The sequence below is a fragment of the Nipponia nippon genome, unplaced genomic scaffold, assembly GCF_047370975.1.
Source record: "Nipponia nippon isolate SJK-2023a ecotype South Korea unplaced genomic scaffold, ASM4737097v1 scaffold_20, whole genome shotgun sequence".
NCBI lineage: Eukaryota > Metazoa > Chordata > Aves > Pelecaniformes > Threskiornithidae > Nipponia > Nipponia nippon.
Genome location: NW_028262337.1, coordinates 5498006 through 5524525, shown reverse-complemented (window position 1 = coordinate 5524525; position 26520 = coordinate 5498006). Strand labels below are relative to the sequence as shown.

The 26520-nt window shown below is 40.4% G+C and overlaps 1 protein-coding gene across 1 annotated transcript in view; it reads left to right on the top strand.

Moving 5' to 3' along the window:
* Positions 1-3480: 3480 nt before the first annotated feature.
* Positions 3481-26520, top strand: part of IL6ST (interleukin 6 cytokine family signal transducer) — a 36292-nt gene continuing 13252 nt past the window's right edge. The window contains exons 1-9 of the mRNA XM_087759829.1: positions 3481-3599; positions 10699-10779; positions 11871-12182; positions 14035-14167; positions 15450-15610; positions 15952-16103; positions 18657-18816; positions 24623-24705; positions 25905-26124. Of these exons, the coding sequence (XP_087615955.1) occupies positions 10713-10779; positions 11871-12182; positions 14035-14167; positions 15450-15610; positions 15952-16103; positions 18657-18816; positions 24623-24705; positions 25905-26124 (1288 nt within the window). The 5' untranslated portion in view covers positions 3481-3599; positions 10699-10712. The remainder of the gene's footprint in view (positions 3600-10698; positions 10780-11870; positions 12183-14034; positions 14168-15449; positions 15611-15951; positions 16104-18656; positions 18817-24622; positions 24706-25904; positions 26125-26520) is intronic.

Below are 26520 nucleotides of genomic sequence, written 5' to 3'. Positions count from 1 at the left end.
AATGTGCAGATTAAAATGCTGGTTTGCAGGAACATTTTCAAAATGTGGCCGGAATTTTGAATTTCTCTGGGTATTTGAAACTTTAAATCACTAGTGTTTATACTACCTCTATATCATTACTATACTGCATATATAGTATAGTATTCAGCAGTATAATGTGTATCACTAGGGAAGAATATAATGCAGTAAATCAAACTAAAGAGTCTTTCAGGAAATTGTCCCTGTGCAGAAAAGGCACTTCACAACATGCTTGAAGGGCTTAATTGTTTTTTTTTTACCTCGGATCCCAAATGCCCTGATTCTATCAAGTATTTTGTATTTTAAAAGGCCACAGTCCAGACAATTTATTTTATACTCCAGGCTATAAGACCCCATGCCAGAACGTAAGCATTTACAGCTCCCATGGACCATGTTGTTTATACCAGCAGAGGTTTTGGCCCAGTGTTTGTGACCACAGTTGAGTTTCACCTTCACCAACAAGATTCAAAACGAAGCATTTATTACTAGAGAAGATGCTGACACAGAACTAGAAATCACTGCAGCATGAACAGTCCTCCTGTCAGATTAAAACCCTAGGTTTCGTAAGAATAAAAACAAAACTCAGCCCACTGAGTGATGTAGCATAATTGCCCAAAACATTCAGTCCTGCCTGTGAAAGGAGGAAAAGATTAATACAAACCACATTTGGGATAGATGGTCATAATTTAAGAAAAATATATCCTACCGTATTTAATTCCACTTACTTCCATTTGCAACACGGATGTCAAATTATTTCCTCTGAGTAGCGTAAGGCAAGCCAAACAGTAGCCCTGACTGAAAATTACTGGACTAACCAGATCAGCAAGATCAACTAAGCGATTGACAGGGGTATTGCAACTGTCTTGAGGTCACCCACAAGGACAGCGGCTACTGCACCATCCATGTCACCATTGCAGATAGGGCCGGTGGAAAATACAGGACTGACTTGTGCCCACTGGCTGATACCATAGAGAAATGGGACTCGGTCTGTCCGTAAGGCTATTTCTTTATAATTTTGAGGTATCTTTCCATGCATCTAGAGTTTGCAAAAGGTTCTGAAGGGGAGGTAAGGTACATAGGCAAGCATGCTATCATCAGTTTCCAAACGTACCAAAAATCTTTGGGAAAGCCAATCATCTTAGAGGAAGAGATCACCAACAGTGAATTCAGCAACTAAATTGTTACTGTATTAATGATATTTTGTGCCAATACAGAAAAATTAAATACAATTGCAAACAAATGGTTTTGTTCTTCTGTGCAACTTCAGCTATGTGGAAACAGTTTTACATTAAGTCTATAAACAGCCTGTGAAATACAAGAGGTCTTGCTTATTTGAAGAGTTACAATACATGTCATATGTAAGTAAGGCCTGAGACAGGATTGGTTTTGAAGGTGGGGGTGTTGTTCTAGAAGTTCTGGCAATAAACCAGGAATCACTTCAGGCTATCAGATTTCAGAGTGAGAATGTCACAAGAGGCTTTCTGTTGGCTGGGGGAAGGGCAGAGAGTTGAGCGTCTACTGCTGGACCGTCTATTTAGCAGCAGAACTCTAATGATCCTACAGGACACAGAAGATACGCTAAAACAAGAGAAAAAACAACCATTATTTTTGCGGTCCCTCTAGTTGGAGCCTACTTCCATTTAACCTTTTGTTGCCAAACACTGATTTTTTTGAGGGTACCGAAGCAGGGATATCCATACAGACTGGAAATCTACCAATTAAACATGATTCTCAAACTGTAATCCTACATAAGCACAAACACACCAACCATAGCCTGAAGAGAAAGCAAAAGGGACAAATTGTAATTATTAAGTATTTTTTTCATAAAGAAAAAACTGTGAAACTTATTGCCCAGATGTCAGTTGTTCTGATACATTAAGAAGGGTCTGAACACCAAAAACCCTGTAAGAGAAGATGGAAAGGATTGGGTCTATTAAGTGTAGAGACCACCAATGGGAGAAACAGCAACACTACAAGCATCTAAGGTTGCTAGAAAGAGCATCAGCTGTGAGCAGGGACGTGAAGTAATAAATTTAATCTGCAGGTTAGATAGATACCTATAGAAACTATTTAAGTATAGCCAATTTTGTCTTGAGGAAAGCAGAGGAACTAAATGACCTCTGAAGTGACCATCCAACTTCGTTATGTATAAAATACACAACATTCTCAGAGTTTGTAACAACAATAGTTTTGTGGGGGGTATTAAGCCATCTCAGAAAGCAAACCAAACATAATCAGAGACTGGTACTAAACACGTGAGAAATAGGTTATCTTGCACTATCTTTTTCCAAAGTTCTTAATCTTTTCTCATTAGCAGCTCACGCCAGCCGGTGTTTGAAACAGGATATTGGGCTAGATGCCCTATTTGTCTAGCCCATCTGCCTATTCCTCTGCAGATGTAACTAAAAATATAATATAGCTCATATCCCACTCGAGCCCAAAGATGATCTAAGAAGTAAATGGGCAAAAGCCTGAGGCGTGTGGCAGCAAGCAGCCTGGGCACGCATGGTACTTTCCTGACTAGAAACAGCCTACTTTGACACTCTTAGCACAGTGTAAGGTTGTGGATGTGGCACTGAAATGTGTTCCTTCTCCCTCACGAACGGGAAAAAATTAATCTGGAGTGAAGAGGACATCTTAGAGCACAGGACTGTGTCCCATTTACAGAAGTCATTTTTCAGGGTCGCTGAATGAAGAAATGTAGAAGGATAACCACCGAGGGAACCCAGAGGCTTCCCTGGATCTCGATCGCATGAACGATCTATATTAAAGGCCATTTCCTAGCAACGCAGCCTTCCACAAACACCTTTTCTAGGGACTGCTCTCGATAACAGCGCGCCGCCAACACCGCTGCTGTTGATAAGAGCACTCTCCAGCCGCCCGCGCTCCCAGGGGAGCCTTGCGAAACGTCGGGAAGGCTGCTCGCTCCTCAGGCCTGCCCGGGAGGGCCCCCCCGCCGCGCCGGCAGCGCAGGCCCGCCCGGCTAAGGGCCCGGAGAAGCTTCCAGAGCCCTCGCCGCCGGCGGCGCGGGCAGGGGCCGGCTCGCCTCGGCTGCCGCCCACGGCGCAGGTGGGAGCCGCAGGGGGCGACGGAGGTGGCTGCGCTCCCGCCCCCCTCCCCGGGCCGCGGGGCTCTCCGGCCCCTCGCCCGTTCTTACACGCCCTGAAACACACCTGGAGGGGAAAACCCTGCGAGGAGCCTTTCGCCGGGGCGGGGGGGCACCGCCGCGGGGGGGAGCAGCGCCGGGCAGATGGCGGCGGCGGCCGCCCCCCCCCCCCAGACCGCCGCCGCCCTTCCCGCCCCCCGCCGCCCGCGCGCGCCCCCCGCGCCCGCGATCCTGGCACCGGCCGGCGCGTTACGGGAAGCCCCGCCCCCCGCCCCCTTTCGGCGACGTCACGGCCCCCGCACGCCAATGGCAGCGCGAGTCCCGGAGGGAAGGGCGGGGGGAGCGTGACCGGGCGTGGGGCCGCGCGTGCGGGACGGCGGCGCGATGGCGCGGCGCGGCGGGGCCGTTATTTAGGGGCTGGCGGCCGGGTCGGGGGCGCCGGGACGTGGCGGCGGCGGGAGCGCCGCGGCGGCAGGTAAGGGCTGGGAGGGAGGGTCGGTCGCGGCCGCAGCCGGTTTTCCCCTTCTCCTCGGTCCCACTCAGCTTCCTCGCCGCCTTTGCGCCCCCCTCCTTTGAGGGGCGGCCGGCGGCGGTGGCCGCGTTGGCCTGTTCTTCCCCTCCGGGCCGTAGCTGGGCTCGGCAGGCCGGGCCGTGCGCCCGCGGGCCGGGACGCCGGGGCGGGCGGGCGGGTGGGCGCTCGGCCAGGGCTGACTGGGAGGCAGCGCGGAAGGACGGCAGCCCTACGCCACTCGCTTCCCGAGCCGATCCCTCGCCTTCCCCCCCGGCTGCAGCCTTCCCCGGCCCGCCCCGGCGGGCTGTGAGGGGGCGCGGGTGCCGCCGCCCGCTCCCCGCCGTGGCGTCTCGTCTCGCCTCCCCTCGGCCGGCGCTGGCGGAGCTGGCCCAGCCGTCGCGCTTAAAATGCAATATGGCCTCGCCCGCTGCCGGGCCGCCGGGGCCTCCTCGGTGTGCGGCCGAGGGGCTGTCGAGCCCCTTTCCTCGCCGGTGCGCGTAGTGCCCGCTGCTGGGGCTGCCCCATCCGCAGCCCTTCCCCTGTCCCGGCGCGGTTGTACCGACCTGCTGGCCTGCCGCGGAGGGTAAGACCGAAGATTATCCGGGTTTTTCTTTAGTGCGGTGGTGCTTGATGCCGACAGTCTTAATTAATAAAGGTGCTGCGGCCCTCACCGGGCTCGTGTCTTTCGGGCTTTTTAACTCTCTTGATAAGCTTGGCCATGTTATCGGCAGGCGTTTTCTGCTTGAAAAGCGTTGCGTCTTGTTGCCTTCAGCAGAAGTGGTCTGTTCTTGTTGCCTGTAGACCAGAAGGTAGAAAACTGCTGGTCTTGAAAGAAAGGCACACTTTGCTTTACACCTGGTCTATTCCCGGAGGGATTCCCTGAGGAATTAGGGAGGAGCGGGTACAGTGAGCAACCTGGGTCGTCTGCTAACTTCTGATGTGCTCCTGAGATCCAGTCATCCTTGCAGTGGGTCTCTGACGCTCTTCCTAAAGAAAAACGGTGTCATTATTTTCATCCTGCAGATGATGAAACTGAGGCACAAAGGAAAGTGGTTTGCCAAGTGTTCTGGCAGTGCAGAGGAGAATAAATCCCAGTCTCAGTTTTCATCCTTGTTTTAGGCTGACTAGGTGATTGCCAGCTGGTGGCTGCTTGTTACTTCTGGGGCATTTCTGAAGGAGAAACCTAGTAATGGAATTATGTGGGGTTATAGTTTTGTCATGAGTGATCTGTCCTGTCACTGAGAAGGGGGGAAAAAAAGGGAGGGGTCCACAACCTGAAGAGGTCAGATAGTTTTGGGAGTTATGGGCTTTTTTCTTTCACCTTCTTTTCCCTTATAAAACATAACATTTATACTTTTCTTCCCAAATATTGCTACGTTTGGAGGAGTAATTAGATGTAAAAGATATCTGTTGAAAGCCTGTAACTTCTGAACTCAACAAACTTTTAATCTGTATGTTGGTGTATCACAATAGGAAAGTAGGAGAAGATGATGAAAATCTGAGATTACTTCCTAGAAATTAAGCATTAAAAATAGATACTTGGTTCTTGTTTACATGTCTAGAAATGTGATCTCTTCAAGTACAGCCTATATATACATTTGAGGGGGGGATACATGCACATCTGTAAGTCTGTACACAAAATGGAGATACACTGTCTCCATGCTGCTTCTCTAGAGCATTAGCACTAGCACAGTTGTATGAAAATACATGTCTTGGACAATTTTTTTTTAGAATGGTTCTTATATTAGCAAGAACTGTCTAAGTTGGAGAACCAGCACTGGTGGTTGTCAGTCTTTGAAGGTTTGACTTCAAGATGAGAACATGGAATGCTAAGACATTATTTTGTATAAATTCATTTGCTTTTTAGACTGAAGCTACTTGCTAGCTGCAAAAAAAATCTCAAGTATTTGAAAGTGATCTGCAGTTTAAGAAGGTACTAGAAAGAAGAACTTAATTCTTGCAAGCAAATATTTGGTGCCTCTGAGTTATTTCAGTGGTTTTAATCTGTGCCCCCTTGTTTGGGTTTTTTATTCTGAGTGCTATACTAAAACCCCAGAGGCAGGGAGAAGCCTCCTTCTAGAGGCAAAGGAATGAGTAATATGGAGAAATGACTTCACTATTTGGTGAAAGGGATAGAGATATCCTTTGTGTATAGGTATTTTAAATAAGAAAATCAATTTCAGAATATTTGTGCATACAGCGTTATGTAAGATTTTCAAGTGATTCTCTTGGAGGTGTTTGGGGTTTTTTGAGTCTTATAAATATTTCCAAGAAGGAAGTAAGCTTGGAGGAAGGAAGGAAGCTTGCAGATTGAATACTCCAAATTAGAAAGCAGTTACAGCTTGAGTAATCAAAATTCCTTGAGGATAGTTGCAGCTCTTAAATGGACTTTAAGTACTACCTGGCTTGTTATAAAACCTCAAGCAGAAGCTGCTATGTGCAGTATCAGTTTTAGGTACTGGTTCTTTGCCCTATCTGCCTGAGATATGTGAATCCTTAGTGAGAGATTACCACTTGAAGCTGTGATCTTAGCTTTTTTTTTTAGGAATTTCTAGAAATCCATTTGCCAGCAACCTTTAGGCATTCATGATTGATGGGCTGATGAGCCTTAGCCTAACACCTTCCTGTGGTGGTTGTGGTGTCATCTATACTTCCTGACTTGCAAGCTGGCTTTGCTGGCAAGAACGTGTTATTTTGGCTATAGTCTCTTCAACTGAAATTGCCATTCGTAGGTCACTTGGGCAGTAATTGTCACCTCTCTGAAATGGAGAGGTGATAACTCATCATATGACACATACCTTTATCCATTTTGGGGTAGTTCTCATAATTTATGAAATAAGATAATTTGTAAGGCTTCTCTCTGCTACTCAGAATAAGTAATGATATCTGTTTTGCATGAATGCCTGACATTTCTTCAAAACTGTTATTCACAGGTTAGGCATAAAACTCAATGCTGTTGCTACTTTATGCATATAGAGCTTGACTTTAGGGTCATTATTAGCTTTTCATAGGGCACTGCCTGAAGCATCAGTTTAAGGTTCAGGCATAAAGGCTTAGTCTTTCCTTTCAAAATGGTAGCAGGATATGAAGAATAATATGATTTGGAGATTAAATGGGGTGATCTCATGGTGTATGAGTTTCATGTCTTTACTGAAATAATTGCAGCATTTTAACAGGTTTTTTCCTCTTTAAGATAACTTACATTCTGAGAGTTAAGGACTGTCACCAGCAGTGGTTCTAAATTGACCATGTTGTTTTTACTCTATTGTATTTTGATGGACTTTGAGCTTTTGTGACTTTGGCAGACTTAACTATGAAAGTAACCTGACAAACTTCTAACATCAGTTTCTTTCTCTGTCTCCCTTTCCTCTTCACTTAGTAGTCCACAACAACTACATAGTAATAGATAAAATGTTGATTTGGCTTTCTGTAAAAAAAAAAAAAAGCTTCTGAACTGACTAGCTGCCTCAATGTTAGTTCAGTGTCAAGTTGAACTTTCATTTTAGATTCCTAGTACACTACACCAGTCTGTAAAACAGGAAGACTTTGGGCTGCATAATCACTGAAGCTATTGAATCTGCTGTTGCCCAGACTTGCAACTTAGTCTGACTTAAAGTAGTTAATGGTGAACAATTGGTGTTCAGCAGCATTTCTCTTGAATCATGACACTATGTTTTAAAGTTTTGATATAGCTTGTATGCAAGGTTTCTGCACCTGAGCATCTTTATATGCTCAGATTAGAAAACACCAGTTTCCATAGAAGTGTCTTCCTCACTCTGATCTGAAGTATGGCTCCTTGTTTTGTTAGTTATAAGCCCCACCATATTTTTTTTATGGCTTTCATCTGGGCAAGATGGATGGAAGTGCTTAGTGTAACTCCAGTTCTTCCCCCTAGAACTAAATTTCAATTAAGAATGTCTTGTAAAAGCTAGAGAGACTAATGTTTTAAAAAACGGCACACATTAGAAGGGATTGTAATAGCCCCTTTGTGGTTTGGAGGTGTGTGGCTTCAGTCTTCTTCAAACTGCATTGATCAGCAGGGGGAAAAAGTAAAATGCAACAGACAGCCTAAAAGCAGATATATGCTGAACCGTAGCATGATTTTGACGCTACAGTCACGACTGCTTGTTTACTGTGGGTGGGTGGGCTTTCCACTGAATGTTCCACTGCAGGGGATGGGACATGAGTCTCGGTTCTCGTGCCTTTCAGGAGCTGAGTGAGGTGAAGTACTGTAAACTGTGGAGGGTTTCTTTGCTCCCTCAAAACTGATACTAAGTTTTCCAAAGTGCAAGTAGTAGAGATTTTGACTTCAGCTTCCCCTGTATAAATGGATCTGCTCAGGACAATTAAAATGTTCGTATTCCAAGTCTGGAAGACAGTTGAATATAGAAATGGCAGTTATTTAAAAAGATGAAGTAATCTTACTTCTTAAGGAAAACATTCTTTAGAGGAAAATACATAATGCTGTATTTTTGTTTACTTCTGTTGAGTTGGTTACTGCTTTTTAAGTGTTGGGTTTTGTGTTCCTTCAGGTGCTTCACAGTATTTATTAACCTGATGTAATAATTAGCTTATCTGACACTGCCATTATTCTAATGTGGCACCAATTGTGATACCAAATGGGAGAGAAATACTATATTGAACGTTCTTTAAAAAGCTTTCCTTTTTGCCTTTTTACATCTGCTTCACTCTTTCCTCTTCAGTGTGGGAGCTGTTTCTGCTGTGGTTCTGCAGCTTTTGGCAATTAGCAGGGAAGTGGAGCTGCTGCTCCTTTCCACCTAGCTTGTAGTTGCCCTCAGGGTCCTTGTGAGTTTCAGATCTTCTGCAACTCAAATTGTCCAACTTTAAAAAGCTTTAAATGAATCTTCCTTAAAATAACGAATCTTAAGGTCTGTCCTTAATAGAGCACAACAAGCCTTAGGTAGCAAGCAGTATTTATGTTAGAGTAAGTCAAGACACTAAAATAGATTTGCATGTACTGGTTTTATTCAGTGTCTGAAGACCTAAATCAAAAGAGAATACTCTTCTGAGTTTGGTTGTATTCACATTGTGAGTTTATTAAAATTTGTGAGATCAATTGGGATTTTAAAATGCAGAAAGGCATGGGTGGGTAGAAACCTTCTTTTTCAGATATTGAAAGACTTTACATCCATAGTGAGCAAAAATCAGTTGGTTTCATTCTTTTACTGTATGCTTGTAGTAAATATTTAAATATGTATTGCACTTAAAACTGTATAATGGTTTTCATATCCAGCCCAGTCAGACTACTTGATTGTAACACAGAAAAAATGAATAGCTTTTTGATTTTTCAACTACATACAGCTATAGTCTGACTATATAAATAAGTCTTTTTATTTAGTTAAAAAAACAACCTCTAGTGACAAATTTTTAACATAATTGTCAAGTCTTCTAATCAGCAATATTTCTAGTATAAAATTTCTACATAGGAAATTTTGGTGGGCTTTCAGTAATGAATTCACAAGTATAGATTTAAATAAAGATACTGCTGCGTAATTCTGATGGCTATTATTTTAGTCCTAACTAAACCTGACATCTGTGTTGGTGAGCCCTGCAAAGATTCCACTGTAAACGTTTGAGAGTGGCTTTCATTTAGTTGTTGGTTTCTAATTCTTGTGAATAGAGATTTTCTTTACATTATACAGTTTCTCTTGATTTGTGTAAAGAAAAAAAAAGAAAAAAGCTTAGATGTGCTGATGCCTAAAAATGAGGTTGTAGTTTGGTATTGATACATCAGTGCTTAAATGTCTTGTCTAGTTTTATTGATCTATATGAAATGCCTTATGTCTTTCTGTCATTATTATAAACTACATGCAATCAAAGTGAAGGAGTATTTCCTGTCATAAATTGCAGTTTCTTTTCCTTCTGATAATAGTAAATGTAGCTTTTAAATTTTCCTTTCTAGGGAATACTGTGGAATTCCTTTAAACTTCTTAGTGAGTTGCTTTTTGTAGGGGTAAAACTCAGAATACCAGTTTCCAAAGAAGTTTTATCAGGTCAGTGAAAATAAAACTCCAGAAGCAGAGTTGCTACAGGCAATCTCATCTCAAATCTTAGTAAACCTAGAAATTTCATGTTTAGTTTCTAGCTATGAGAACAACATGAAATCTGCTTCTAGAAATCAGGTTGTGGACTAAATGCCCTATTTGACTAAGCCAATCTACCTATTCCTGTAAAGATGCATAATTGTAACTAAAATAATATAACTCATATGCTTAGTAGAGAATGGTCATTTGCTTTTAGTAATTTAGGGCTGCTTTATAACTGCAGGTTGAGAAATCCAGAAGAGACTTTGCGGTTCAAAACAACTGGAGTTGAAGCTACTCTGTGAATGCTTCAGTTTAGAGAAACTGTTTTGTAGAATTGTCAAAACAGAGAACAAGTGAACTCTGCTGCAATACAGAAATAAAGAACATGAGATATTAAAAAACTTTCCAACTTTTGAGGAATTATGAACTCCCTTGTAAGGTTTTGAAGAATTATTGTTTTTTCTATACTAGTCAACAGTTCTTTATATGGAAGCATTGTGCTTTGTAATTCTTTAATGTATTTTAAGTCACTTTTGTGAATGAGACACATGGTTTTGTGGTAAGTTGTTCTAAACCTTGTGCAAAGCATTTATATCGGTGCATTTGAGAGCTAGGTAAGTATGGTAACCATAATCAAATTCATAGGGTTCTGTTTTAAAACCTGAGCCACAGTGTCACACTCTCTATTCTAACTGAACTTCTCACAGAACTACCAGTGAGTTTGTTTCCATATATGACATGAAAAACTTAAGCTGATGCATGTCTTAAATTTGTAACTAAAGAGGCTTTAAACTGCATCAGTTGTCTTAAGTAGACATTAGATTTTCTTACGGCAGTGAGTAAAATGGAAACAATATGCCCATTCTTTCTCTGAAGTGAGAAAATACTGACTCTTTCAGGAAAGTAAATGTGCATAACAGAAATTGTCATAGATCTAATACAAATCTGAATTTGGCAGTGATATAAAGTGAAGAGTAATAGATTAAATTTAAAAGAAAAAAATCTCTCTTTTACAGGAATTCTGTGCAGCATGTTTTCTGGGTGGAACTGGGTGGCCTGTGGCTTATATCTGCTCTTGAATATTTTTTCTCTTGAAGGTAAGACTTCTGTGTCTCAAACACAAGAGATTTGTAGAACTTTAACCAGATGCTTGAAGCACACACTTGCTTTTTGTCTAGATACTTGTGGGATGGGGGCAGAAAGCAACGTCTGTCAGGATAGAGAGACCTAGTCTATGCCCTTAATACTATGGTAAAATAGTGCATGTTAAACCAATACCCACTTATACTTCTATTCATTGCTCATCTGTGTACAGAGATAGTGAAGAGCCACTTTGGTCAAAGGAAGGTTGCTTTGGTTCCACTGACATCACTGGAGCTGTAGCAAACTGAAGTTTAATTTCACATGTGCCAAATGGTGTCTAAAATAAGCTACCAGTGAACTAGTGTCGTAGGCTCTGTGTTCAAGCCAGAACCGTGGGCCACTGCTATTGTGCTCAAATGATCATCCTCAAGATGTTTGGTGTGGCTGTTTGATTCAAGGCAGTATTTCAGTCATCTATTGCATCTTTAAAACTTGACACTTTTCTCTATATATGCCTCTGTAGCAATAGTCACAATTCTATTGTTGTGATGAAGTTCCTTTGTAAAAAGAGTACTATCAAATGTGCAGAGTTCACTATAATTCCCAAATATGCTTATAGTATACACATTGAAGCTTTTGAAATGGACAGCTCGAGTATTGTAACTTTTGCATGCAGTCCTTCTAAAACTAGTCCATGACAACAAAGGTGCACACTTATCAAAATTTTTTATTGTTAACTTTCTCAACAGAAAATACCTTTTTAACTACAAGAGTAACCTCAAGCGTATTGCCTTCCTCCTTCAAAACATACTAAACATTCAATCCTTGACTCTCCCCTCTCTATAAAGGCTTCTGTTTATTAATAGAGCTTTTCTTGCTTGGTAAAATGCTTTTGCAAAGCCTAGGGAACACTACACTGGTTTTGCCGCTTAAATCTGCTTGGTGGTCCGTTAATGCATTTCAGTTTTATAACTGTCAAGTAACTAATTCATTTCCTGTTTAGACACATACAGCACTAGTGTAATGTTAAAAATGCTGCATCAGCAATATTGATTATGGAATGCTCTACAGTTTTTAATAAAGATGCAATTCTCTTTCTTTTTAGTTTCAGGTGGACTTGTACAGTCATGTGGTCACATCATCCCGGAGTCTCCTGTATTGGCCCTTGGTTCCAATTTCACAGCATTATGCATTTTGAATGAGAGTTGTCTTGACTTTGGCAATATCTATGCTAATCAAATTATCTGGAAAATTAAAAATAGAGTGGTACCTAAAGAACAGTATCGTGAAATAAACAGAACGGTTTCCAGTGTCACATTTAATGACACTTCTTCACTAGCTACTCCTCTGACATGCAACATTTTAGCAGATGGACAGATTGAGCAGAACATTTATGGAATTACAGTTACAATAGGCTGTAAGTACCATTTTTCTTGCCTTTTATTCTGGTCTTAAGAAAATTCTTTCTGAGAAACAGGAATGAGAATGAAACAATAGAAAGTGTGCGTGTTTTGAGACACTTGTTTCCATTCCCTCAGTTCCTGGGTAATTATATAAAAACATTGTCAAATTACATGCCATCAAAACTGGCAAATACGCGCAAAATAAAGTTTTCTAAAAAATAGAAAATACTTCGGAGTATTTCAGTGTTGAAATAGGAAGAAAACAGAACAACAGAAGAAAACAGAAAAATGTTGAAGCAAAAAGATTTAAATTACAAGAAAGATGATGTGAACTTAACTGAAATAGGTCCCAGGAAATAAACTAACTTTTCATTATTTCTTGCTTCTGTTTCAGTATTCAAGGAAATACAATAAGGTCATATGTCCTGCTTTCATAATAACACTGCGAAATTAATGTTTTCTTCATTAACGGACTGAGAAATATTTAGTCCATTTGTATCCTTGAAGCTGAATTGAACTGCCTTAAGGATGAAACATACTATTTGGATTACTCTATATATAAGAAAATACTTTTAACTAATTATAAACTCTCCTTGTTCAAACATGTTAGCTCTTGCATAGTTCTGAGCAAACGCTCTTTGAGACAAGACCGAGGTCTTGAGAAAGTAGCATGAATAACTTAATATGCTATTTCTTAATTAGTTGGTGGACCGTTTATAAAATAAGTTTTCAAGTGTCCTTAATATCGGAGTTTGAATGGCTGATGAATTATGTTGCCTCCTAGTGTTGGCAAAAGGTATTGCAGTTGCTGCATGGTCTGTGTACAAAAGGCTGGCTTGAGTTCACAATTTAAACTAATGTGGTTCTAGCATGAGTTACAAAACGCTGTCATAGAAAACCAATGTTTTCTATTTTGACTTCTGAGGAGCAATTTTCTTGAGTAATTTTCTTACCAGATAAGGTGTGACAGGCAAAATATATGGAAAGTTGAGGACAGATAAATATCCTAAGGTGGTAAACTGAATGACAGTACAGATGACATTCTACAGTTGTAATTCACGTATGAATCTTGAGATGCATTAGTATTTAAAGCTACTGTATTTTCATACTGTCAATTAAAGAAATTCTGTAAACAATGAGAATAACAACAGGTTTGAGAACAATACAACTATTCAGGAACAAAACTAAGTTGTTCATAATGTAGTTCTGTTGAAAATAGCATTCTGCTTGAAAGGAAATAAGATTCTTCAAGTACATGATACTCTAAAACAGTGATATTCTAAAAGCTAGAAACAAACTCTTTGTGCGCTATGATTTGAGTTTAAGACGGAAAACAATAGTCCAGCTACACTGTTTCAGAGTTCCTTACACACTACTAAAGTGCACTGAAGATCCCTTACCTTTCTTGTAGGTGTTCACAGCGAAAGCATCCTTCTTCCATAGCTCAAGTAGGGGAGAATAGACCTATTGTAATTGCCTTAGAGCTCAGGTTATTGGCAAAGTTAGCATATGCCAATCCAGCTGTAATACTCATTAGTGTTTTTTCTGTGTGATTTAAATAGATTTAGATGAGAGATGGTTGATAATCAGGTTTTCTGCCTCAAAGAATGAGAAATCTTCTGTGCTGTTCCTTACTGTCAGGTGCTTGTTCCTTGTACAGCCTACTGTTTCTCAGAGCAGCTAGTTAAGCTTCTTGACTTCCCTTGCTGGATGGTATCTAGCACTTTTTGCCCCCTCCTTTAGAAATAAATCTGACTATAAATACTTCTGATGTTCACTGAAGTTGCTCTAATGGGACACTTAGCATGATTCTTACTGGATTGAAATGTGTATATAGATTAATTACTGGTAACTTTTTCTGTACAGTGCCCCCAGAGAAGCCCAGGAACTTAAGTTGCATTGTGCATCAGGTGTCAAAACTCACATATCCTATGACTTGTACCTGGAACCCTGGAAGGCATACGTTCCTGGACACTCACTTTAGGTTGAAATACAGATGGTAAGTAGCCCTTTATAGAATATCTAAATAATTCTGAAGAATATTTGTAGGCTAAACTGTACTTCCTTGAAATTCCTTGATACTGTGGAAGAGTTCTTAACTTAAATCCAGTTTTCTGAAGCATTGCTGTCTATTTTGGGGAGAAGGGAAGAGTTAAAGTTCACATTTAAAGTAATGCTAAGTGAGACTTGAAATTTTGTTGCTGCACTTGTTTTGGAGTAACAGCTAGTGTTTTTTTCCATTCTTCAAATACATGATTAGTGTGGCTTGAGTACAATACACCTAATTACTAGGTGGCTCGACCCAAATGATATATTTTATGTTTTTCTGTGGTGACTGTTGTGTCCCATTCTAAACAAGTAGAAGATGCTCTTGCTCATTGCAGGAGGGTCAGACTAGATGACCTTTAAAGGTCTCTTCCAACCCAAACCATTCTATGATTCTAAGGAGAGAAACAAACATACACATATAGTGACTGGATTTTGTAGAGGTATTATCTACTCTGTACTTCCTGAGAACTCAGAATGGTGGGTGTTCACGGTTAATCCTAGTGTGAAAGCTTCAGCAAAAATCTCCTGTGAAAGCAAATTAACTTCAGTAATTTTCAAACTCTTCAAATGGTCTCTTGTAGTTTAAAATGGAGCAGACAGAATTGTTGCTCTGCTCTGGAAACAGGAATGACTGCCTACAGCTTTCAATCTGCCCCGTTCCACTAAAGTGTTTTGGTAACAAGTGTAGTAGAAAGTATGGATAGATAGAAAACCTTTATGCTTTGCAAATCTCCTGATGCCTTTAGACCTATCTGCTGTTAGTGTAGCAGAAGATGGTGAACAGAAATGATGATGGGTTGCAGCTGTAATGCTGTGCTCTTGAAGTGTATGCAGGCAATACTGACTACATCTTTTAATGCGTGAATATGCTTTTAGTTACTAGCTATACTGGTTTTGATTAAATGTATCAATTCTTGATCTTTATTTTTAAGCTGTTAGGTTTATATACAGCTTTTATAATCACAATACCATGGCTTGTGCTTTTGAAGATATGTGACTTGAAGTCAAGAGATTTTATTCTAATTTCTATTCTAATGCAATCATGCATTTGTAGCTGAACAAGCCATTCTAATTTCTTCACCTTTTCTTCCCGCCCCTCTGCTTACAAAGCTAATGGCAGAGGGGAAACATACGAGCTAAACTGATTGATCACTCTGATCTACTTAAAAAGATTCTCTAAAGGAAACCAAACTTACTGATTTCTACCTTGTTTTTCCTTCTCTTTTATTTAGGCCACAAGAGAGCTTTCCTGACTGTATACCGAAAGATGTAAACAATTCTTGTACAATTACTGATGTTCAGTTCTTTGTTAATCTGGAGGTCTGGGTAGAAGCAGCAAATGCTCTTGGGAAGGCTGAATCTGATCCACTTGTTCTTGATCCCATTGAGATTGGTAACTATATGCTTCTTGATAAAGATTTAGTAGTACATAACTGCTGCTTCTTTGCATATTGCTGAATTGGTATGTTAATGTTTCTTCACTATAAAATAACACTACCAAATATTGTTGACTATAACTGGAACTGTGTTGGACAAAGGTAGGGAAGGTGAGATACTTGATCACAATTCAGATAGCAAGCTCTTCTTGAGTAGTCTGCTTTAGAAACTAGTTTTAAGTAGCAGCCATCTGAGTTTCTGAAAGGCTTTAATGGTAGTGTTACAGCATAGTGTACCAACTGCTAGAGGCATGATAAAATACAGCTGTAGAGTTGACTTTAACTCCTTCTCTTCTAGTTAAACCTCTGTCTCCACACAACTTATCAGTGAACTCAGGAATACTGCCTACTGTTCTGAAGCTTTCATGGGAGAATAGGATTTCAGCAGCTGTGATGAAGCTGAAATTCAATATTCGCTATAGGATTGTTGGTGACACAAACTGGATGCAGGTAATACCACTAATGTCCCTTGTCACTCTCTTGCTGTAACCCAGCCATCTGTCAAACTGCAGAAAAAGTTCCCTCACTGCTGCAGTTCAGAGGATTCACTTTGTTGTCCTTAGGACTTATGTAGCCTCCCAAGGTAGTTTATCTGGCCTGTTTATGAAGGCTGTGATCCATTTTTTTGTGGCACAATCTAGAGTACAGTGACCTTGGCTTTTCTTTGTGGACTTCTCTGCTGTCCTCCCCATCATATTCAAGTATGTTTATTTTGAATTTTTATTCTGTACATACAACATTAGAACATTAATGAACTTTCATCTTCCCAGGTACATGCAAAGTTACTGATCTAAATGTCATTTAAAGCTTGGGCAAACACTGTACAGTGCTGGGATGCTTTTTTAAACTTGCTGTACCTGCACTTGGATCACAGTGACGCCTTGCAGCGCTACGGGCTTGGGGGTGAGTGGCTAGAAAGCTGCCTCCCAGAAAAGGACCTGGGTGTGTTTGTCGACAGCCAGCTGAATATGAGCCAGCAGTGTGCCCCGGTGGCCAAGAAGGCCAATAGCATCCGGGCTTGTATCAGAAATAGTGTGGCCAGCAGGACCAGGGAAGTGATTGTGCCCCTGTACTCGGCACTGGTGAGGCCAAACCTCAAATACTGTGTTTGGTTTTGGGCCCCTCGCTACAAGAAGGACATGGAGGTGCTGGAGCGTGTCCAGAGGAGGGCAATGAAGCTGGTGAAGAGTTTAGAGCACAAGTCTTATGAGGAGCAGCTGAGGGAGCTGGGGTTGTTTAGTCTGGAGAAGAGGAGGCTGAGGGGAGACCTTATCGCTTTCTACAACTACCTGAAAGGAGGCTGTTAGAGAAGGGGGGGTCAGTCTCTTCTCCCAAGTAACAAGAGATAGGACAAGAGGAAACACTTCAAGTTGTGCCAGAGGAGGTTTAGATTGGATATTAGGAAAAACTGCTTCACTGAAAGCATTATCAAGCACTGGACCAGGCTGCCCAGGGAAGTGGTTGAGTCTCCATCCCTGGAGGTATTTAAAAGACATTTAGATGTGGCACCTAGGGACAGGGTTTAGTGGTGGAGGACTTGGTAGTGTTAGGTTTGTGGTTGGACTCAATGAAAAGTCTTTGCCAACCTAAATGATTCTGTGGTTCTATATAGTATGGTTGTCCTGCATACATGCCTTAAGCATGATACAGTCAAGGAACTGGAAAAGAGTAAGGAATATGCCTTACTAGTAGTGCACTATAATATGTTCATGCAGTCAAGAGTTGTGGGGTTTTTCTTCTACATCAGTCTATGGACATATTTTCAGTAGCTGCTTAGTTTTGCGTTTCTTTAAGTCTTCTCTCAGAGCAGCAGTATTCCAGAAACACACTTTTCATCAAGATCGTCCTATCTTCTGTTTCAGTACAGAGGCCCAAAAGTATTCTGAATTTCATGACTTGGAAGGAGGACTGCTTCTGAGTTAAAGTATGGTGTTTGAAGCAGGTAGCATAACACAGCTGCTTGTGGCTAATGTAGTGTATTCCTTTGGAGGAACTTTTTGAGCTTTAGATGCAGAGACTGATTATTACAGTCACCTGTATTGATATTTTAAATAGCACTGTCCCACACAGCTGATACTGCAACTCCAGGGTCTGTTCGTACATTGTCCTTTTAACTTGTCTTGCCCTTTTAACACATGCACAAGACCATTGAAATAGTAACTCTTAAAACAACTGAGCTTGCTTAGCTGTGGTAAAATTTGACTGCTTTGACAATTCTTTGCGCTCAGGATTAACCTCTTGAGTGTCATGCATGTGTGTTTAACGTGCAGTCATTACTCTTGCAGGGTTGCTCACTATAAAAACCTCTTAATTGCAAGTGGAATAACATGTGATGGAGTCAGAGTGTGTGTCTGTGTGTACCTACATATATCTATTATCTACATCACACTTCTTACTGCATGTGTACAGAAACAGATTATTTTCTGGCATTCAGTGCCTAATCCAAGATAAAGGAAAGCTTACGGAAAATAAACTCACTTACTAGCAAAAGTATAAACTACTCTAAAACAAACTATTTCCAATGTCAGGTAAGAAATGCTGTTCTGTATCAGTGGAAGCAATGATCCTGGATTCTCTAGCTTTATAGGAGGCTTCTAGCACAGATACTTTGCAATCAGTAATCAAGCATATAACCTAGAAAAGTTCTAAAATGTGAGGTGGGATATTACAAATCAGTAAGTAGAAGAATTATATGGGAAGGAAGGAGAGGTATACAAACTAATCAAAAAAGAAAACAGAATATGAGAGATTGTTCTGAGATAGCTGCTTATCTATTCTAGTGTATGTATTGTATTATAGCTGGTAAATATACACAACTGTGACTGATCCCTTACCAAATTATGGTTGAGAATTGAAGCTTTTGGAAATAAGAGGGGAGAAAAACTCTTCTTTGTATTGGGTGTGTATGTGGTGGGGAGTCCTCTTGAATGGGAGCTGTTGTAGCACAGAACTCAGCTTTACGATTTTTGATCAGTGCCTCTCAAATCTTTCTTCCATTTACAGGTTCCTCCTGAAGATACAGCTTCACCAAGAACTTCATTCAGTGTTCAAGGACTCAGACCCTACACAGAGTATGTCTTTTCAATTCGTTGCATGAAGGAAGATGGAGTGGGCTACTGGAGTGACTGGAGTGAAGAGAAAACTGGGGTCACCACTGAAGATAGTAAGTAATATATGAAAGTAGGTCACTGACTTTCAAAATGTGTGAGTGCTCAGCAATTTGGCAGTAGCCAACTGAAAGCGTGTATCCTCACTTGTGCTGTTTGATTGTACGTGCAACAAGGCTCTCCTGGGTTACTCCCAGTACTGACTGACTTAACCCATGCATTCCAAGGAGCATGAGAATAGCTTCCCATAAAGCTAGTCTAGAGGTGCTTCCTGAAAACAGCTAAAGTGGGAGGTAGGAAAGAAAAGCTTCCTTCACAGAAAGTTATATTCTCAAAGCCTTTTAGAAGACATTAGGCTTTATGCTTGTTCTTTTGTTCTGAAGGTTATTCTCTGAACAAAAGCTGTTCTGCCTGTGCGAAAGTGGTTTTTTTTTTTTGGCAGACAGACTGCCTTGGTTTATGAACAACTTGGTGTTTAGGAGGCCATTAGATAAAGTCATAGGTGAAGAAGCGTCAATAAGTATGAAACAGAAGATTTTTGGTCATATAGGGTACATAGACTTCACAAACTTAGTAAAGCAATGATGTGAAATAATGTGCATGTGGGAAGTGTAGCATCTTATGCACCAAAGCATCTAAGTAAAACTCTGTTTTACTCTTAACTTTTACCAAGGTATTCTGCATCTACAACACTTTCTTCCTTGTCAGTCACTTACAGCTGCCTTTGCACTGTCTTGTACCCACTTGTTTACAATATTCTACATACAGTAATCAAGAGTCTTGCTGTTCATCACAGTTGTCACTGTGGGAGGCATAAGAAAGAGAATGCCATCTACAAACTGCTGACTTTAAGCAAGATTGAGTCTGTGTGGATGGACAGTGGTTTTATTTTGGCTATATTTAATCACAAAAATCCCTATTTACTTACAATTTCCCTTCTTGATGACATAATCATTGTAGTTGTCTTGTAGATCTGGACTTGTAATATCCCTTTTTAGTAGGGGTGAACACTGAACTGCTGCTGTCATGATTTAATGAGGAGAACTTCTTACCAGCATCAGCTCTTCGGGGGCAGTATTTGGATCATGTTCAGCCTTGCACAAAAGGACTTTACAAGCAGGATGTATACAACTTCAAAGTATAAACCGATTACTACTTAAGATGCACAAAAGATGGCAAACCACTAGGTTATGCTTTAAGTTCATAACCCTGGAAAAAAACTGCTTAAGAGCCTTGGTCAAGTGTCAGCCTTCACAGCTTTGTGGAACAAATCCTCAGCACTGCAAAGTTGCTTCCATGCACCAGCTCATCAACTTGTCTGGCCTTTCAACTCTTTGTGATGCTCCAGTCAGTCCACATGTTATGACATTGTTTCTATTGAACTGTATGTTCTGCAGGTGTGCTGCATCACCCTAGACTCATTCATATTCCTTCAGGACAGTGGCACTGAGACTGTTACTGCATCTTGTGTCTCCTAAGATCTGTGTCCACTGCATCCACAGCATGGTTTTTAACTTCACTGATAGCTTCCAGTTGCTCATGAACACATGCGTTGCTTGAAATGTGTCATGGTCTAACCCCAGCTGGCAACTAAGCCCCATAGCCACTTGCTCACTCCCCCCCGGTGGGATGGGGAGAGAATCGGAAGAGTAAAAGTGAGAAAATTCATGGGTTGAGATAAAGGCAGTTTAATGGGTAAAGCAAAAGCCGCACCCACAAGCAAAGCAAGGAATTCCTCCACTACTTCCCATCAGCAGGCAGGTGTTCAGCCATCCTTAGGAAAGCAGGGCTCCATCATGCTTAACGGTTACTTGGGAAGACAAATGCCATCACTCTGCATGTCCCCCCCTTCCTTCTTCTTCCCCCAGTTTATATGCTGAGCATGACATCACATGGTATGGAATAGCCCTTTGGCCAGTCTGGGTCAGCTGTCCTGGCTGTGCCCCCTCCCAGCTTCTTGTGCACCTGGCAGAGCATGGGAAGCTGAAAAGTCCTTGACTAGTGTAAACTCTGCTCAGCAAGAACCAAAATATCAGTGTTATCAACATTATTCTCATGCTAAATCCAAAACACAGCACTATACCAACTACTGGGAAGAAAATTAACTCTATCCCAGCTGTAAACCAGGACAAAATGTACTGTGGCATTCAAGTAACTATAACTCACTAGGTTATGAATTTAATATACCTCACAGCTCATGGAAGGCATTGTAGTATTTCCTCACTAGAGAGGCTCTCCTGCAAGTTTGTTCTTAAGTACAGAGGCTGTGCCTTCTGCTACTGAGTTGTGCCAAAACCATTAGTTGAGTATGTTTAGCATTTTCTGTTACTGATTTTTTTATTTTGTTTGGTTTGTTGCAGCATCTGTAAACTTGTACAAAATAAAGTTGCACAACACTAACTGGTAACTGTTGGAACACTGACAGTAAAATCACACCCATGCATTTGTTACAGTATGAAAAATCCCATTCTCAAATAGTGGATTCTTACATCTTCCATTAAGAGAACAAACATACATGCTGTATATATACAAACACAGCCTAGACCTATGCATTTTGCCCTTTAATTTGCTCCCCAAATAAAAGCCCCAGGCTTTGATTTATAACCGGCCTTTCTGTGGTCTCTTCTCCTTTTGTCATTCATCTGCATAGCCCACTTAGACTGAACTGGAACTAATTTAGTATCTTTTATAGATGCTTGAGAGATGCTAACTCATATCTTCTTGACTCTGAACCTCTGTTGGTGTCCGAAAACCTTACATTAATGTCTTGCTTCTTGCTAAAGGTAAAATGAACTCATTTCAGCATGCAGTAAGCTGTTGAGGAATACCTGTGCCATTAGGTGTGATACACTGCAAATGTAAATACAGTCTGTTTTCTGCTGGTAAAACAGCATTTTAACAAATAGTTGTAGCTGCCCTTCCTGACGATAAAAGGATAGTCCCACTTTTTCTGCATTACTTGCTAATCAGTTAGCATTTTTTGTTATTGTAGCAGTAAGTTGACAGAAGAATAATTTCCTATTCTCAGTTTGCTTACAGACAACTCAGAGGTGTGGTAACCTCTTGCAAATGCCTAGATATACTTGCAAATTTATAGAGTAGTGGGATAACTTAACTTGGAAAGGAGCTCATGAGGTCCATAGTTCCCTGATCCTTTTACTACCAAGTGTTGGGCTCAGACAAGGGATTTCAGGTTGCAATTTTGGCAAAACCTGTACCAGAATTTTATTCATTGATTTTTAGGTACAATTGCCTATTGCAAAGATTAAATGAAACAAGCAGACACTGGATACTTAAGTTACACCATTATTATTGCCTTCAATCAAATTATAAAACTGACTTTTAGATGTTGTGCTTTGTCTAAGACTGTTAGACTCATATCCCAGAAGGTTCCATAGCTGCCTGCCTTCTGTATTCAAAAGATGTGATGTTTGTCTCGGTAGCAAGCTACCAAGATACAGCTGTATTTACCACTGCTGTATTCAGGAAGATACACTTATATATTTCCGTATTGTTTTGTCTAAGTGTTATGTTTCCAACTGTTAAGTACTATTAACTGTCAAGTGAAGCTTCAACAGAATCCTTACATGCAAAGGCACAAATGTACAATCATGACGCTGAAGAGTAATGCAAGCGTTCTGGCAATTTTGAAACCTCTTAGCAATTGTTTTACTACCTAATCCTTATCAGGAAACATCTACTTTGTACCTCCAAATAGTGACTGTAGCCAAGGGTCTTTATATCCGGCAGAGCAGGTTTGCTGCAGAGCTGTGTATATTACAATAATACGCACTGAGATTTCTGGGGATTGTAGAATTAGGAAATCGCCCTCAAAGGGATTTGATTTTAAACGCTTGTTTGGCTTCCTCCTGAATCATCAGTAGCAGCAGCTTTGGGAATCAGTTGCTGATTTCTGACTTTAAAGAGAATTAAGCAATGTGGGGATTTCATGTCTTGTTTTTCCAGAAACTTCGTTATTATCAGTTAGAAACTCTTATCTTCCGATTCTAGGGTTGTGAGGAGTGAAACTACTTTAGCTTAGTCCTGTTTCCATTTCATTTCTACTTTGATATCCTGCAAGATTGTCTTTGTTTTTCGCCTGTACTGATCCTGCCCTATATAGAGGCAAGGAATGGACCTTCTGGTTCCATCCTGGAAGGGAATCTGTTCTTCCCTCTGACTATTGCAAATACTTTGTGGTATCTGTTTAGCTTCCAAGTCAGCCTGATAATTTTTTTTTTTTTTTAAATATGCTTTAGCCTTTCCTGCTTGCATTCTTCCTGGTCTCCTTTCTGTGATATCCTGTCTGTCCTTAGTGCCTTCCAAGGCACTCTCTTCTTAAGCCGTCTATTTAGTGCAGCATTTCAGTGCATGTCTTTAAACAAGTTAAACCAATACAGGTTTCATTGTTAAAACACCACTTTGTGTGTGGAGCTTAACTGCACTGCACCAGAAATCCTTCCTTATTTATCCTAATTGAGTTCCCAGTAATGAGTTTTATTGAATTCACGTGTCAGCTTATATTGGAGAAATAAGAAAAAGATTGTAGTATATAACTTACTTGTTCAAACAAAATGGAATTTATCTGTACGTAATGACATTGCTTCAGCTTTATGCAAAATTTACTTTCTCTGGGGGAGGTATTGTAAAATACTCTTTCAGTATTTTAGTCGCTTTGTTTCAACTCCTAATGACAGTGTGGTTTTGTTTTCTGTGATTACTATCTCAGCCTAAGCAATGAGGATTTCACGACTGCCCACCTATTTAGACTGTAGCTGGTCTGCTGTGGTGACTGGCTTTGCAAAAATACTGCTACCAGTGATTAAATACCCATGTGTTATTTTAGCCTCAGAACAAAGGTGTTATAGTAGGAAATGAACATGAGGTGGGTCGTGTTGCATTCATGATCTGTATTAGGCAAAGTGTACAACTGCTTCTGTTCAACGTGAATCAAATCAGAGTACTCAAATGAGATTGTTAAGAAAGAGCTCCCTTTGCCTCAGTTCCCAATTCTCCTTCTGTCCCAATGTAAAGTATAAGAGACAAGATGCACTGTAGACTTGATACTGTTTTTTGGAGGTGAAACAGCCAAAAACTCATAATGATTGATATAAAAAAATGCAATAAAAGAACTCGCAGAGAAAATACAGTCTAGCAAGATTATAAATGTAAATGCATTTTGAGATCATCTTTCTATTAGGGCTAAGGCCCTCACAAAGGATTGGCCACTTTTTATTGCTTTATGCCCTGTAACAGATTGATTCATTCTACTTTGAAATGAAATTTGTAGTGGAAATACCACTTGAATTTTTTACAGTACTGATGCCAGAAAGTATTGTAGTATTTTACAAAAGTACTTTGATTCTGTTACTCTTCTTAGCATAAAGGATATAGGAAACTTGGGGAATTCTGGCAGGAGAAATTTGTTGCTTGTTAACTTTTCTGCACTTTCCTTTTTTAGGTGACTTGCTATTGAGGGTTAGGGAGAGTGTGGCAGCTACAGACCACAACAAGGTTTGCAGTATACAGACACACAGGGCTGTGCCTCTGGACACGGGCTGCACCGTGTAGGTTTGGTCATCTTCAGCCCATTGTTGTAGATGCGCAGCGTGGTGACTCGGTTATTTTGATAATGTGCGCTTAGAGTAGAACTGGTGTTTTACTCATCCCTTCAGGCAATCTTTCTATGCAGGTGTTCCACTTAACATACCAGGCATTATTTTCTTTGAGGAACTAAGGAAACACTTTTTGTATATGCTTTTATTAATTAAAAAAAGGTAAGCATCTAATGATAGTCAAAGGATGAATTCAAACACATTAAATAAAAGTATTTCTACTATTAAGCATTGTTTCTTTCATTAGAACCATCTAAAGGACCACCCATATGGAGGATCATTGATGCATCTCGCTCACCAGCTTCCTGGACTGTGCATCTGATGTGGAAGGTAAAGCAGCATGATAAACTGCAGGAATTGAGCATTCTTTTAAAAAAATGAGGTTTTAAGTGGCAAAATTTACCTCAACAAACTTGAGTAGATAGCTGGGATAGTACAGTTTTTATTGATACAAGAAGTGACTTTAGTACTTTTATTTATAATAATTAGTTATGAAAAATTAAGAGTACAGATGTAAAGGCCATCAGTTAACTGACACACATCTGTGATCCAGAGTATACAGAACCCACTATCAGATTCCTGACTTGCTGTCCTTAACCAGTCAGTGGAATTGGAAACTTTCACTTGAACAAAGTAAACCTTCATGTTATGCCTTCTGCTGTATCCTAAAACTTTTGTAATGCTATCTGGACAGGCATACTCCAGCTGCAAAATCCATTAAGTCTAGAGACATTCCAGAGGCCAAACAGAACTGCACATTTGCATGCAGTAGGCTGCTGTGTCTAGTTGGCTGATTAGTCCAAAGCTGAGAAAGTGAATGCTATTATGGTCGTCCCCATCTCCTGCTTTCTTTTGGTCTGTGAACTTTGTCACATTTGATCTAGCTGTCTTTTAATTATTACTTTTTCCCTATTACTAGGTGGCTTAGGTGAAGTTACATGTATATTGACATGACATCATTTTTTCTGATGTAACTCATATGCCACATGCCACTTCTGACATTATTTAGCTTAGAATTGGAAAACTGGTGCTACTTTACAGTTTCAACAATTTTCTCTTAAGTTATCGGAAAACTAATACTGTTATACAAAAACATAGTATTTTTCTGTGTTATTAGATAACACAGAAACAAGTATTGTTCCCTGTGTAATAAAAGAAAACTACTCGGACTGTTTTGCATTCAGGTTCAACACAACTTAAGATGTGAGATTCCTTTTATGTCATTATGTTGTAAAGTCACATAAAACGTAGGTTTTATCAATACGTGTTCTGCAGCCTTTACAGAATGGCTTTTATTAAATTACTAAGTAGGATTATGAAGAAAGAAAAAGAGGATTTAAACCAGTAGTAGTTCTGGAAGTTACTGCTTTACAGAAATAAACACAGGTTATTTGCGCTTTCCTTAGATGTGGAGCTATTTGATCTACATAACTTGTCTTGCTCTCAGATTTTTAAATTGTGCATCAAAGACAGTAAAGGTTGTCAACGTATGTTCAGTATCAGTCTAATCAAAGATGTGTTTCTAACAGGCCTTGGAGCCATTTGAAGCCAATGGAGTAATCTTGCAGTATGAAGTGACTGTCAGAGCTAAATCATCTCTCTTCAGTCCACTAGAGAAATACAACGTTAATACCACCAACCTTACATTAAAGCTGCCGAATGGAACTTACGAAGTGACTGTGATTGCCCGTAACAGAGTCGGGGCATCGCCTCCATCAGTTTTACTTATCCCAGCAAGTAATTCAAAAGGTTAGTGTCCTAGTAATGTCTCTTTCAAATGCATCTGCATGGCTTTTGTTGTAAGAAATCTTCAGTGTTGTAAAATGCTACCTTTTACATGGATGCGTAATTAAAGTATTATTGAATCTACAGTCTTATGCCTTATAATTATGCTACTATTTGTACACTAGGGAACGTGTGTATTTATGTAGTCATAGGTTCATTTGAAGCCACGTGTGCTATTTGGCTGTTCTTTTTGGTCCGTAGAGCTACTGTGCACTATATTCTCCATGTTTCTTTTCTTAGCACGGCAGGCATTTTTGTTTTCCTTTTAAAAAAATCAAAGGGTTGGGGAAGCAAGCATCCTTTACTTCATGTATATACCATCTCACCATTGTTCTTCCTTCTGCTTTCTGATCTCCCCCC